We start from the raw sequence: 13,886 nt of genomic DNA on the forward strand, positions 1-13,886 counted from the left end.
GTACTGCTTTCAACTTTTTCTGCTAGAAAATCGCTCGGGCGAGACGGCAAACAGGCAAAACAATGAAAACTATGAAGACTCCCTCTGCCCCCACTGTTTACAGGGGGTGGGACCAGCTTCCAATGGCAACACGTACACGTGTGTCACGTGACACGGGTTTTCTGGGTAATGTAGTTGGAATATAAGCTCAGGAATTTAAACAGCGCTTCGGAGCATATTAATATGTTTAGATTCATCAAAAACTGTGAAGACGCCAATTGGCGTCATTGATCATTTACGGAATTCTGATGAAGACGCCAATTGGCGTCTTTCATCTTCTAAGGGTTAACGATAATCGATTTGTCGACAAATCGGACCCATCCCTAATGGCGATCCACAGCCAAATATATATATTCATTTGAGGAAATTGAGGGTTCTTACTATGAAAAAGTTAAAAAGTAGCTGACCTAGGTGCACTAGTGTCCACTATAGTGCCGACACATACATATATTGGTCTGTCATTATTTGACCACATCGATATCAGCAATTATGCAGCCGATGTGTCCTGATTTTGAACCCTTACAGGGTTACACCCTATTTTGGGCATGTCTTTACTTTACAGCTTAGGAGGTGGTTAAATAAAACAACGTTTAGTTCATGTGAGGGTGTTTTATATCCTGATGCTATTGAGCAGAATTATTTATATTCCGTTGCTGTGGAGCAGAATTTAAACTTTTTGTGTTTTAAAAAAAAAAACTTTTTCGTAAATGAACGCCCCACTTGATCGTACTACAGCGTCACACAAAGATAGAAAAGGTAGCAGTTTCGAGCTTGCTTCTTTTGAATTTGAAGTAACAGTTTCGGACGTGATGTTTCTACCCGACAATTTTTTACTTTTACTTAAAGGAGCATTCAGTGATTTGAGTGATTTGGAAAACCACCCAGTCCGCCCCGGTAACAAAATGTGCACATGCACGCTCTACAGTGGGGGGAAGTCCCACAGCATGTGCACCCACCCGCCCCCACTCGGTCATGATTGGAGGAAGGCCCCTCTCATCCTGATTGGATGAAGGCTTTGCCACCCGCCACCAAAACTGAAACTAGGGTTTTTTGACCCCAGGGGCTCACTGGGGACAGAGAGGAACTCCTTATATGGTCAGCACACTCTATAGTAGGGAGGATTATCCAGAAAAAAAGAAAAAATAAGTGATATTTAGATTAAGTCAAATCACTGAATATACCTTTAAAAAAATAGGAATTCAAAAAATTCAAAAAAGGTAGCACATCCAAAAATGTAATGAAATGGTGAAATGAAATGGGCGGCAGTGGCTCAGGGGTAGAGTGGCTGGATGGTAACCGCAAGGTTGCCAGTTCGAACCCGGGCTCCCCCAGAGTTAGTGTCGAAGTGTCCTTGAGCAAGACACTGAACCCCTAATTGCTCCCGATGTGCTGGTTGGTGCCTTGCATGGTGTCCGCTGCCATCGGAGTATGAATGTGTGTGTGAATGGGTGAATGTAATGCACAATCTCTGTAAAGCGCCTTGGAGAAAGGTGCTATATAAATGCACCATTTATGTTGGACAAAGAACTCACATTTCCATTTCTTTATTGGCACACACCAAAAAGGAACGCTTACGCGTTTTGGCTATGAAGCCCTTCATCAGATCATGAAGCATTTTCTCATTTAGAGGCGATTTACTGTTTGCTTGTTCGTACTAGACAGCAAAAAAAATATTAAACCGTTTGCATGTGAGAGATCAGCATTCCTCTTTGTGACAGTATCAACAGTTCATTATTTTGGTGAAGGGGTTTGTCCCCTAGAGACGAATGGAAAGAGGCTTCTGTTGTCCCCGTACCAAAATCTATTTCTGTGCAACATTGACAAATCGAGGCCGATCTCATTAACCCATTTTGGGCGGGGACCCCTTTTGGTGTTTTAAAGCATTATGTTATACTTTAGCTGTTGAAACATAGCAGATCTACAAGCTCAACTTGTAGGTCTGCTATTTTTGAAAGATCAGGAAAATGTAGTGCAAATCTTTGAATATATATTCTTTCAGAGCGAACGTTTTTAACTCAAGTCTTTGATTCTGGGAGGGTCCCTGGAACAACATATTTTCAGATGGGGGTCTGTGGCCAAATACAGATAATTCTGGGGATTCTTGACGTGAAAAAAGTTGAGCACAACTGACATAGAAACATAGGTTTTTCAGAAAACTGAAGACATTAGAAGACATTTTTAAAATCGTTTTCAGGTCTAAATGGATTAAACAGCTCAACTCTCTAAGTCTAAAATAATCATGTGAATGTTTTCGCTGGGATCTGGATTCTAATCATGATGACATCTCGCCAAAGCTAGACCCCATGCAGTTTGGCAGCCGACACAACCGCTCCACAAACACACAATCCAGTCAGTTTGATGGACTTGGTGTATATTTGGGCCTGACTGTGATGTTTCAGACCAAGTGTGCAGTAGGGCATTAAGCAACTAGTCGACTATTCAACTAGTCGACTAGTAAATCCACTAGTCGACCTTGTTGGTACTAGTTGATAAGAAAAAATAAAATAAAAATAGTTGTATTTTGTATCAGGTAGATTTTAGTTATAGTCACCAATGTTTGATATTTTTTACATAATAGGTAGTTAAACAACTAGTCGACTAGTAAACTAGGCAACTAGTAAAAATGACTAGAAGTGAATGCCCTAGTGTGCCCTATTGTGCACAGTATTTTAATACCAAGTTGGCAGAAATTTTCAAATATTACGTGAGGAGGCGGCAAACATCGTGAAAATAGCCAATCTATAATACATTAGATCTTGCATTTGTGCTGATGGATCTAAATTGCTTGATCTAATTTTGGATCCTCGATCGCACCCGAGTTGGGAACAAAACAACAAAAGCAAAACAGAGACAGTCAGAGTGAGACTATGGTCCTATCAGCACTCCACTGAGCCGCACGCCCCAGAGAGTGACCCGCTGGCTTCGTTCTATCCACTCCACTGAGCCGCACGCCCCAGAGAGTGACCTGCTGGCTTCGTTCTATCCACGGTTCTCCAAAGAGAGTTTCTCCAGACCCTCCATACCGTCAGTGGAGCGAGATAGGAGGGCACGCCAGACTAGTCTGTCTCAGACTGTGAAAATCTCTGGAAACCCATTCAAACATGGACAGCATCCGTGTCGTTTTATATTTGAGACAAAACACATTTATACTTTGGCTATTAAAAAATAGCAGATATACAAGTTCATGAATATATATGTTTAAAGCCACCATTTTTGAGTGGTGCAAACCACTCCAACAACTGGCTTTGTACCCGTGTTTGTTCGTACCAAAACAACGAGCATGGTTGTTATGGTTAGCAACCAAAAAAACGAGCATGGTTGCTATGGTCAGTATGTGATGTCACTGACATCACAGATATACAGTAACTATAACAATAAATGTGTAGTTGCACCACTCAGTTCACACGGGTGTGATTTTGTACTTACTTTTTGTCTTCTGGGGGTCCCTGGAGGCTGGAACAACATATTTTGAGATGGGGTTCTGCGGCCAAATAATACATACAGTATATGATTCTGGGGGTCCTTGACATGAAAAGGTTTGAGAGCAACTGATATACAGTAGCAACATACGTTTTACAGAAAACTGTTAGGATTTAGAAGACATTTTTAGAATCTGTGGGTTAATGGATTCATGTTCTCAGTCGCCACGACTAATTTCAGTCATTTGTATTCCATATAGCAGTCAACATGTCTTCTAAATCTATGGACAGGCGTCGCAACACCAACAGCGTGTCGCTGTGCGACACGTTGTGAGCTTGTAGATCAGCTATTTTCGGTTATTAGTTATTTTAAGATTAAGACCAGCTATGTTGTTTGGTTTAGAGACAGTCGCATTGAGGAAAAGACAGCAAGCAGAGCTGGAGGTAGCAGAGACTAAAATGTTGAGGTTCTCTGGGAGTAACAAGGATGGATATGATCAGGAACGAGTACATCAGAGGAACAGCACATGTCAGATGTTTTGGAGATAAAGCCAGAGAGGCCAGACTGAGATGGTTTGGACGCGTACAGAGGAGGGAGTGTGAGTATATCGGTAGAAGGATGTTGATGTTGGAACTGCCAGGCAGGAGGCCTTAGAGGAAGGAAGACCAAAGAGAAGATTTATGGATGTAGTGAAAGAGGACATGAAGTTAGTTGGTGTGAGAGAAGAGGAGGCAGAGGACAGGGTGAGATGGAGGCAGATGATTTCCCTGAAGGGGAAGGCCGAAAGGAAAATAAATTAAGTTATTTTAAGATTAAAGATTAATTGAACCGGTCTAACTAGCAATAGAATAGATTAAAGAGTGTCTTTTATGTCATTAAAGCAAGGGTTTCAGCCTCAATCTGCAATGTATTCAACTGGTTGTCAGCAAGAACAATAGGTTTAGAATGATAATACCTAAATACCTAAATATGATAATACCTAAACATCATACTTCTACATACTGTGATATTGTTTAGGAAACAGCACTAGTGTGTGGGGGGAATAAATGGTAAATGGTGCATTTATATAGCGCCTTTATCCAAGGCGCTTTACAGAGATTGTCCATTACATTCACCCATTCACAGACACATTCACACACCGATGCCGGAGGAAACCATGCAATGCACCAACCTTCATATCGGGAGCAATTAGGGGTTCAGAGTCTTGCTCAAGGACACTTCGACACTAACTCTGGGGGAGCCTGGGTTCGAACTGGGTTCACATCCGGTCACTCTACCCCTGCGCCACTGCCGCCCCCGAATCCTTCCACGCTGTTTCACAAGAACTTGACCTGACAAACTTTTTCAGTCTTGAGATTTTATTTATACAAAGTGTTATAGTAGGCTTTCTGTATGTCTGACTGACTAAGCTATACTGAGTGATTCTGGTGTTGTCTTTTAGGAGCACGTAGCCATAGCCCTTTGATGAGCCTGAGCGACAACACAGACGTGGCGCCCAGTCGCAAGCGACGCATCCATCAGGCCAGAGCCGCGGACCCTCCCGAGGCCAAGAGACCGAGTGCGGTGACGGAGACAGGCCGGGGACACAGGTAGGAGACACACAAAGACACACAGACAGGCAGGGGACACAGGTAGAGGACACACAAAGACACAGAGACAGGCCGGGGACACAGGTAGGAGACACACAAAGACACACAGACAGGCAGGGGACACAGGTAGAGGACACACAAAGACACAGAGACAGGCCGGGGACACAGGTAGGAGACACACAGAGACACAGAGACAGGCAGGGGACACAGGTAGAAGACACACAAAGACACAGACAGGCAGGGGACACAGAGACAGGCAGTGGACACAGAGACAGGCAGTGGACACAGAGACAGGCAGTGGACACAGAGACAGGCAGGGGACACAGAGACAGGCAGGGGACACAGAGACAGGCAGGGGACACAGGTAGAAGACACACAAAGACACAGGAACATTCACATTTCAGACCACTGTCATCCCTTCTCTGTAGAACCAAGACCGGTGGGCCTCTAAAGATGACAATGGTCAGCCGGTTAGTTGGTTCATACATGGGCAGTATTGGCCGCCCAGGGGCCGCCCAGGGGCCTTCACTTAAGGTGGCCCGCAGGTTAATATCTGAATACTGATTGATTTATTATTGATTTCAGCTGTTAAAATTCCAAACATGCAAACAGACCCGCTTTAATTACTCCAGTCTATATTAGTAGCTTAATGACTAGTATTTAAAACCGTGTTGTCTTTTTCTATGTCCAATGTATTTGTATTTAAGTTCATAAAGTTAACATAAGTTAGCACCTGTCAACGGCGGGGAGTGTTGGGCGGGAGGCGTAGAGCGAAGTCTCTACTCTAGTCTAGTCTTATGTCCTCCCGGTGGGGGCTCCTCACTGGCAGTTCATACTCTGTCTAGTCTTATGTCCTCCCGGTGGGGGCTCCTCACTGGTCCTCCCGGTGGGGGCTCCTCACTGGCAGTTCATACTCTGTCTAGTCTTATGTCCTCCCGGTGGGGGCTCCTCCCTGGCAGTTCATACTCTGTCTAGTCTTATGCCCTCCCGGTGGGGGCTCCTCACTGGCAGTTCATACTCTGTCTAGTCTTATGTCCTCCCGGTGGGGGCTCCTCACTGGTCCTCCCAGTGGGGGCTCCTCACTGGCAGTTCATACTCTGTCTAGTCTTATGCCCTCCCGGTGGGGGCTCCTCACTGGCAGTTCATACTCTGTCTAGTCTTATGCCCTCCCGGTGGGGGCTCCTCACTGGTCCTCCCGGTGGGGGCTCCTCACTGGCAGTTCATACTCTGTCTAGTCTTATGTCTTCCCGGTGGGGGCTCCTTACTGGCAGTTCATACTCTGTCTAGTATTATGCCCTCCCGGTGGGGGCTCCTCACTGGTCCTCCCGGTGGGGGCTCCTCACTGGCAGTTCATACTCTGTCTAGTCTTATGTCTTCCCGGTGGGGCCTCCTCACAGGCAGTTCATACTCTGTCTAGTCTTATGCCCTCCCGGTGGGGGCTCCTCACTGGCAGTTCATACTCTGTCTAGTCTTATGCCCTCCCGGTGGGGGCTCCTCACTGGCAGTTCATACTCTGTCTAGTCTTATGTCCTCCCGGTGGGGGCTCCTCACTGGCAGTTCATACTCTGTCTAGTCTTATGTCCTCCCGGTGGGGGCTCCTCACTGGCAGTTCATACTCTGTCTAGTCTTATGTCCTCCCGGTGGGGGCTCCTCACTGGCAGTTGAGTCCGTTTGGAACTTTGGCTACAGGAGCAGTGACAACACACAAATTGTGTGTGGGGCAGAATGCAGAGTGCATGACTAAAGGGCAGCAAAAGGGGTAAACAAACAAACAAACAAAAAAACAACTTTTGAAACCGCTTCGGCGAGTTGGCATTGGCTGGTTTTCTCCAGACGAGATGACCAGAGGGGTTGCTGTTCTGCCTGCTGTTTGGACCTGACCGTGTGATTGGCTCTGACGTGTTTGGACCTGACCGTGTGATTGGCTCTGACGTGTTTGGACCTGACCGTGTGATTGGCTCTGACGTGTTTGGACCTGACCGTGTGATTGGCTCTGACGTGTTTGGACCTGACCGTGTGATTGGCTCCGACGTGTTTGGACCTGACCGTGTGATTGGCTCTGACGTGTTTGGACCTGACCGTGTGATTGGCTCTGTTAGTCTGTCTGTCTGTCTGTCTGTGCATGAAAAATGAGAGACGTTAGTTGTTACTGTACAATACGTTAAAACAGTTGTCATGTTGCACACATGCTTAAAATAGCTCTTATTTGCGCCGCCCTTGTTGGAAACAATGTACAATGTCCGGAGGTCGGTCGAGTTCGACGGCAGAGACCTTCCCTTCTCCGTCGGACAGGACGAAGGTTTTACCGGTTGGATGGACCTTGCCCACTCGTCCTATGAAAGACACGGGCTTGTTGGTGTACTGCTTCAGCATGGAGGAGTTGACCCATTATGGCATTATGGCTCAGAGTGCTGGCATATATCCAGACAAATAAATTGATAAATAAGCGTGCCCGCGTCTCCGTGCATATCGCACGCACGTCGGTTTAAAAAAAAAGTAAAAAAAAAAAAAGATCTTGTGATTCTCACACCCTGTCTTTGTGTCTGTTCGTGCGACTGCGTATGCTCAAACATGTGGTGTTCGGCCCCAACTGGAGCCGCTCCAACCTTTCTATAAACCCACTCGCTGCTCCGCTCCCACTACACTTACACTCCTATGGTGCTTTGTTAGTCATGGCCAGGCGCGGAGATACTGGGGGGGTGGGGGCAGAGGGGGAGAGGGCCCGGAGGTGCCGGACCGGACCTCTTGGGGGCCCAGGCTGTCAGGTTCCGCGAGGCCCGGTCGTATGGTCACCCCCCCGGCCCGGTACAAAGTTGTTCCGCCCGTGGACATGGCTGCCAGTTCCCATCTGATGTTGTGTGGCAGTTCTGTCTGCTCCGAACCACACTGAATAACCGCTAGCATGCATAATGTCTTCAGGGTAGGACTCAAGTCTAGGATGTACAGGTCATTGGGTGTATCACGTTCCCCAAAGAGGATGATACGATCTCCCACCGTGCAACAGCAATTCAAATGTGGACGCCAAGAGAAGCAGTGTGTCCTAGGATCATTGAAGCCACCAAATATGTATAACTTTCCGTTGTAGGTGACGGCTGTATGAAGCCAGCATCCTTCTGGAAGAGGCTGTGCAGCAGCAGAAGGTGTGTTCAGCCACTTGTCTGTCTCTGTGTCAAACACGGAGACCTCGATGTCGTCGCCAAATACATACATCTTTGTCCCAATGATGGTGGCAGAGTGATGAGAGACCAAAGCATGTCTAGTGCCTCTGGTGTTAATTAAAGCCCAGACCATCGTGGTGGTGTCCAACTTGTAGATTTCATTAGTTAAGTCAAATATATGATCCAAACTCTGGGGGTTGTATGTACCGTCAGTACAGACATACATTACCTTCCCCAAGACACAGACTGAATGGTGCCATCTCCCCTTCGGAACAGTCCCAGAAACCCTGGGCTCGAACAATCTGTGGGTGTCGACATCGAATGCATAAAGCACGTGGCAATACCATTTGTTATGATCGTCTCGGTCGTCTCGTAACTCTCCCCAGATGTAGACGATATCTTCCATCAGCACTGCCGCGAGGCCCTTGCACCTCCAGGTGCAACAGCATTCTATTGGTGTTGTCAGTGGGATCAACCTCCAGCGTAAAGACGCTGTGTTGAAAACGTGAACATCGATCTGAGCCATCTTGTCAACACAGAGCCATCCAAAGGCGTACACCTCGTTCTCCACTGCGACGGCAGCATAACCGAGCATCGCTGGTCCTCCATTCAGATGCACTGTCCAGCGATACATATCTCACAGACTCACACACTGAATGCAGTAAGCTCTGTAGCTTCTTGCTCTGAGACAACAGAGTAATACCATGTGTTGCTATTGCTTATATTGGCTCAGTGGCACAAGTGGCGCGCAGAGTTTGGGCAATAAACGGAGCCGATCACTTGGGTTGGCCAATCAAGGACTGCTGATCTCCTTATATGGCTATCAGTAGGTGCTGGAGGGCATTTCAAAGGGATAATGTTGAGGGAAGTCGTGGATGACTTTGATCGCTTCGTTGTAGCGCTCCAGATCAAAAGTGACGCCACCCTTGTCCTCTCGTAGCACGGTGTACGCGGTGGCCATGATGATGGTTCCCTCGTTGGACACCACTCCGATCACCTCCACCACCCCGCTCAGCTCCTCCTCCAGAGGTCGGTCGAGTTCGACGGCAGAGACCTTCCCTTCTCCGTCGGACAGGACGAAGGTTTTACCGGTTGGATGGACCTTGCCCACTCGTCCTATGAAAGACACAGGTTTGTTGGTGTACTGCTTCAGCATGGAGGAGTTGACCCTGGGCTTAGGGGACTCGTACACACTGGACATGTTGGAGACGGGAAAGGGATATCTAGTTATATGATGTTGCTCTGTCAAATATATCTATTTATATGATATATTATACTGATACAATGTCTCTTTTAAGATGTCTGTCCGTGGCAGAATAGCTCTTTATATGATGTTTCTTGTCTGATAGAATAGAAAATTCCCATTGACAATGAATGGAGAATTTTACGTCATAGTGTCTGAGCAAATATGCATTTTACGTCATGATGATGTACAATGATGTTTCCCCCCCCCCCCCCCCCCCCACAAATATGGAGATATTTATGTGTAACTCTATATTTGCATGTTTATGTTACACCACACTGATGTCAGTGATTCTCTGGTGGAGATTTGGGGCCGCCGAAGGCACCTTTCCATTCCAATCACTGACTTCGCAGAGGGCAGGTTGTGAAACAAGTCTCCCAAACGTAGCATCAAGACTTTATTCGTGAGTCAAATATTCATTCAGTTTCATAATAATAAACACACTCAAGGCCCCCATCATGTCAGCCAGCAGCGCAGCAGTGACGGTTCTCACTCCCAACGGAAGAAGACAGACCGTCAAAGTGTCGGCGAACACGCCCCTGTTCCAGGTGCTCGAGGACGTGTGCCGGAAGCACGGCTTCGACGCCGCCGACCACGCCCTGAAGTTCCAGAGGACCGTCCTGGACCTGGCGCTGCAGTGGCGCTTCGCCAGCCTGCCCAACAACGCCAGTCTGGAGATGGTGGCGGCGGCGGCGAGCGCCAGGAGGAGACAACAGACTCCCGGCGCCGACGGCCAGGAGGTGGTGCGCGTCGCCCTCCAGATGGAGGACGGCTCTAGGCTGCACGGCTCCTTCGCCTGCGGGCAGAACCTCTGGGACGTGCTGGCGCACTTCCCCCAGACCGGCGTGTCGACGGCGGAGCTTCCGCTCGGGTCATTGGCGTCGACGGGAGCCGCCGCCACGCCCGTCTGCGTTTACATGAGAGACGAGGTGAGCGGCGAGGAGGCTTTGAAGGCGGCCACGTTGAAGTCCCTGGGACTGACGGGAGGCAGCGCCGTCATCAGGTTCTCCGTCAGAAAGAACAACAAACGCTCGTTGGAGGAGGAGGAGGAGGAGGATGACAGGGGCAATCTTGTGGAAACCACTCCTACGCCACCCATGCCCGTGGCCCAAGAACCCCCAATCAAGTTTAGACATCCCGACAGGCCAGCGGAGACCCTGCCAGACCCGAGTGTCGCTCCCACCGCTGCCGCCGCCGACACATGGCTTGTGAAACAGGGAGACAGACCCAGCCCACTGGATGCCGTGCGGCCTGAGGCCCCTCCCACACAGGTAGAGGAGTGGCCTGAGGCCCCTCCCACACGGGTAGAGGAGTGGCCTGAGGCCCCTCCCACACGGGTAGAGGAGTGGCCTGAGGCCCCTCCCACACAGTTAGAGGAGTGGCCTGAGGCCCCTCCCACACGGGTAGAGGACGGAGAGCGAGCTGCAGGGCTGTCGTGGGGACTCGACTCCACCGACCAACCAGCCTCCTCCTCCTCCTCCTCCTCCTCTGAAGCTCAGGCACCTTCTCCCCCCACGCCCGTTGTCCCCTTCTCGGGCGGGGGTCAGCGTTTGGGGGGAGGACCATGGCCACCCTCCTCCTCCTCATCACCATGGCCACCCTCCTCCTCCTCATCACCATGGCCACCCTCCTCCTCCTCATCATCATCATCGTTTTCATCATCTTCACTCTCATCTCAGTCCGCAACGTGCGAGTCCGTCGGGCGTACCGAAGCCGCAGCGGGCCAGACGGAGGGGCTCGGGCAGCCGGTGGAGAGGCGGGCCCTGGTCTACCATCAGGACTCTTGGGTTCCCCACGACGACGGCGGAAACAACCTGGTCCACCGGGACCTGCCCGACGACTTCTTCGAAGTGACGGCGGACGACGTGCGCCAGCGCTTCGCCCAGCTGAAGAGCGAGAGGCGAGAGCTGGAGGAAGCCCCGCTGATGACCAAGCCCCAGAGAGAGGCCCGCATGAGGGAGAGGATGGAGCGCTATCCCCGGGCGGTCGTCAGGGTCCAGTTCCCGGACCGTCACGTCCTGCAGGGCTTCTTCGGACCCCTGGAGACGGTGGCCGCCCTGCGGCGCTTCGTCACGGACCACCTGGAGGACCCTCGGCTCGGCTTTTATCTGTTCACCGCGCCGCCCAAAACGGTCGTGGACGACGACGCGTCGGCCACGCTGTACCAGGCCGACCTGTTCCCCGGCGCACTGGTGTACTTTGGCGCCGACGTCGTGAGGGGCGGTTACTTGCGGAGTGCCGCGGTGGAAGCCCAGGTCTCGGCCCTGCAGGCCAACGAGTCCATCGCCGCCGGCTGCACGTCCAGGTGTTCGGCACCACCCTCCGCCCTAGCGCACGGTGATCCTACGTCACGCGCTGCCATGGAGACCAGTGGTCCCAGCACACAGGATGGTGTAAACGCCTCCTCCACCGCACGCAACCAGGAGCCCAGACCTAGCCGCTCTCACAATGGCAAGGAACCAAAATGGCTGAAACTGCCCGGTAAGAAGTAACATGGACAGTTTCAGCTTCACCTTCGCCCACTTGGTTGCTGCTCAGATGGTCATGATGAGTGCTTGGTGGGTGGTGGTGGGGGGCGATACGTTTTTTAAGGACCCCTTAGCTGAGAGGGAGAGAAAGCCAGGACCACACACTACATCATGTAGTATATTGTATACAATTGTGTTGTAAATTGACCTTTTTTTTTTGGAGCGAGAGAAGGCTTTCCAACTTGTAACTTGATGCTTGATGTCTGCTGAGCTGCAACAGTTCCAACACACACACGTATACACACACACACACACACACACACACGCACGCGGACCCACAGCCAACACACGGGCGCGTGCAGGCACACACGCACGCGCACACACCCATGAATAAATAAATAAATACATATTTGGCAGTAACTGTTCTGTGGTAACTCTGAGGACGTCTGGGTCTGGGTCCCAGACCTACTGTTGAAGACCAGGCTGCAGTGAAGCTCTGCTGGATTTGAGGCTAAATAGGAAGTCATTATCAGCATGCAGTTCTAATTAATGGCCCAGTAGATGTCGCTTTTTCCCTGCCTTTATCCAAGGCATCTCCGATGCTGGAGGAAACCATGCATGGCACCAACCTGGGAGCAATTGGGGGTTGCTCCCCCATCGGGAGCAATTAAGGGTTCAGAGTCTTGCTCAAGGACTCTTCGACACTAACTCTGGGGGAGCCCACAGGGTTCGAACTGGGAACCTTGCGGTTCCCATCCGGTAGCTCTACCCCTGAGCCACTGCCGCCCCTATCATGGATTTGAACTCTACAATCCAACATCCAATCTCCACTTCATGATGGCACAGAACAGAACTTACGCAGTCCATTGCGGAACAATTCTGCACACATCAATTTGACAAAAACACCCAAAACAAAGATTATAATTATAACAAACAAAAAAAATTACATTTTCAAAAATCAACCTACAGTGTGTCATGATGAGAGCTTAATCAGCTATCTTCACTATTTAAAAAAGAAATAAATGAAATTGTTTATTCATAATGCATTCATTCATTCATTCATTATAATGCAAACTAACCCTGGTAAATTTGCGTCCCGGGAAGACACTGGATTTCTCTTTGGGTCTGAAGCTGAAAGGGTTTTTTGGGGGTTTCGCATCTGGTGGATTTCATCCATGTGTTGTCATTTTATTGATTAAACTCTTCTGTTTATTGAAATATTGTTATTGCTGTCTTAGCAGCCGCAGTGGCTAATTCTATTTTCTAGTCCCAGAAAGCCCCCAGTCTATCGGTCTCAAAGACACAATTATGCAACATTTTGTTTTGGTTCTTTCACTCGCACCATAGTGTGTTTCTTGTGTGTGTGTGTGTGTGTGTGTGTGTATATCTATCTACAAAACTCACACACTCCGAGATCTCCGACTGCCATTTGCTCCAAATCCAATTCCCCAAAATACTAGCCTCCTTGTGCCCATATAGCGCTCATTTGCCAATGTCTTTTTTTAAGACATTTAGACCTGGGAACGATTCAAAAAAATGTCTTCTAAATCCTGACAGTTTTCAGAAAAACCTCTATATCGGTGGTTCTCCATATTTCATGTCAAGGACACCAAAGATTATATGTAATTGGCCGCCGAGCCCCATCTGAAAATATGTTGTTCCAGGCCCCCCCCCCCCCCCCTCCCCCCAGAAGCAACGATTTGAGTTAAAAACGTGTGCTCTGAAAGAATATATATTCAAAGGTTTCCGCCACATTTTCACGATTTTTCAAAAATAGCAGACCTACATGCTCGTAGCGCAGCACTCGGTGCCACGCTATGAGCTTGTAGATCTGCTGTTTTTCAATAGCTTAAAGCATAACACAATGCTTAAAACACCAAAAGGGGTTCCCGCCCAGAATGGGTTAAGACATGGGCTACTTAGAAAACAGTCTCAATCTGACATTGTTTTTGGATCAAACCTCCTCTAC

At 49.1% G+C, this 13,886-nt stretch overlaps 3 protein-coding genes across 3 annotated transcripts in view; 2 read left to right on the plus strand and 1 right to left on the minus strand.

Annotated features, from left to right (window-relative positions):
* LOC306939721 (DNA repair protein XRCC4-like) overlaps positions 1–13,886 on the plus strand; it is a 68,516-nt gene that overhangs the window by 36,660 nt on the left and 17,970 nt on the right. Inside the window, exon 7 of the mRNA XM_079524408.1 lies at positions 4,901–5,048. Coding sequence (XP_079380534.1) covers positions 4,901–5,048 — 148 coding nt within the window. The remainder of the gene's footprint in view (positions 1–4,900; positions 5,049–13,886) is intronic.
* LOC306940228 (replication protein A 14 kDa subunit-like) lies at positions 9,030–9,407 on the minus strand (the record flags this gene model as incomplete). Its single annotated transcript, XM_079525252.1, has 1 exon — positions 9,030–9,407. The coding sequence occupies one exon, from the start codon at positions 9,405–9,407 to the stop codon at positions 9,030–9,032; it is 378 nt and encodes a 125-aa protein (XP_079381378.1).
* LOC306940229 (tether containing UBX domain for GLUT4-like) lies at positions 9,908–11,941 on the plus strand (the record flags this gene model as incomplete). The annotated part of the gene is made up of 2 exons (XM_079525253.1): positions 9,908–10,991; positions 11,163–11,941. The coding sequence occupies 2 exons, from the start codon at positions 9,908–9,910 to the stop codon at positions 11,939–11,941; spliced, it is 1,863 nt and encodes a 620-aa protein (XP_079381379.1).

This window comes from Electrona antarctica (genome assembly GCF_951216825.1).
Source record: "Electrona antarctica genome assembly, chromosome: 16".
NCBI lineage: Eukaryota > Metazoa > Chordata > Actinopteri > Myctophiformes > Myctophidae > Electrona > Electrona antarctica.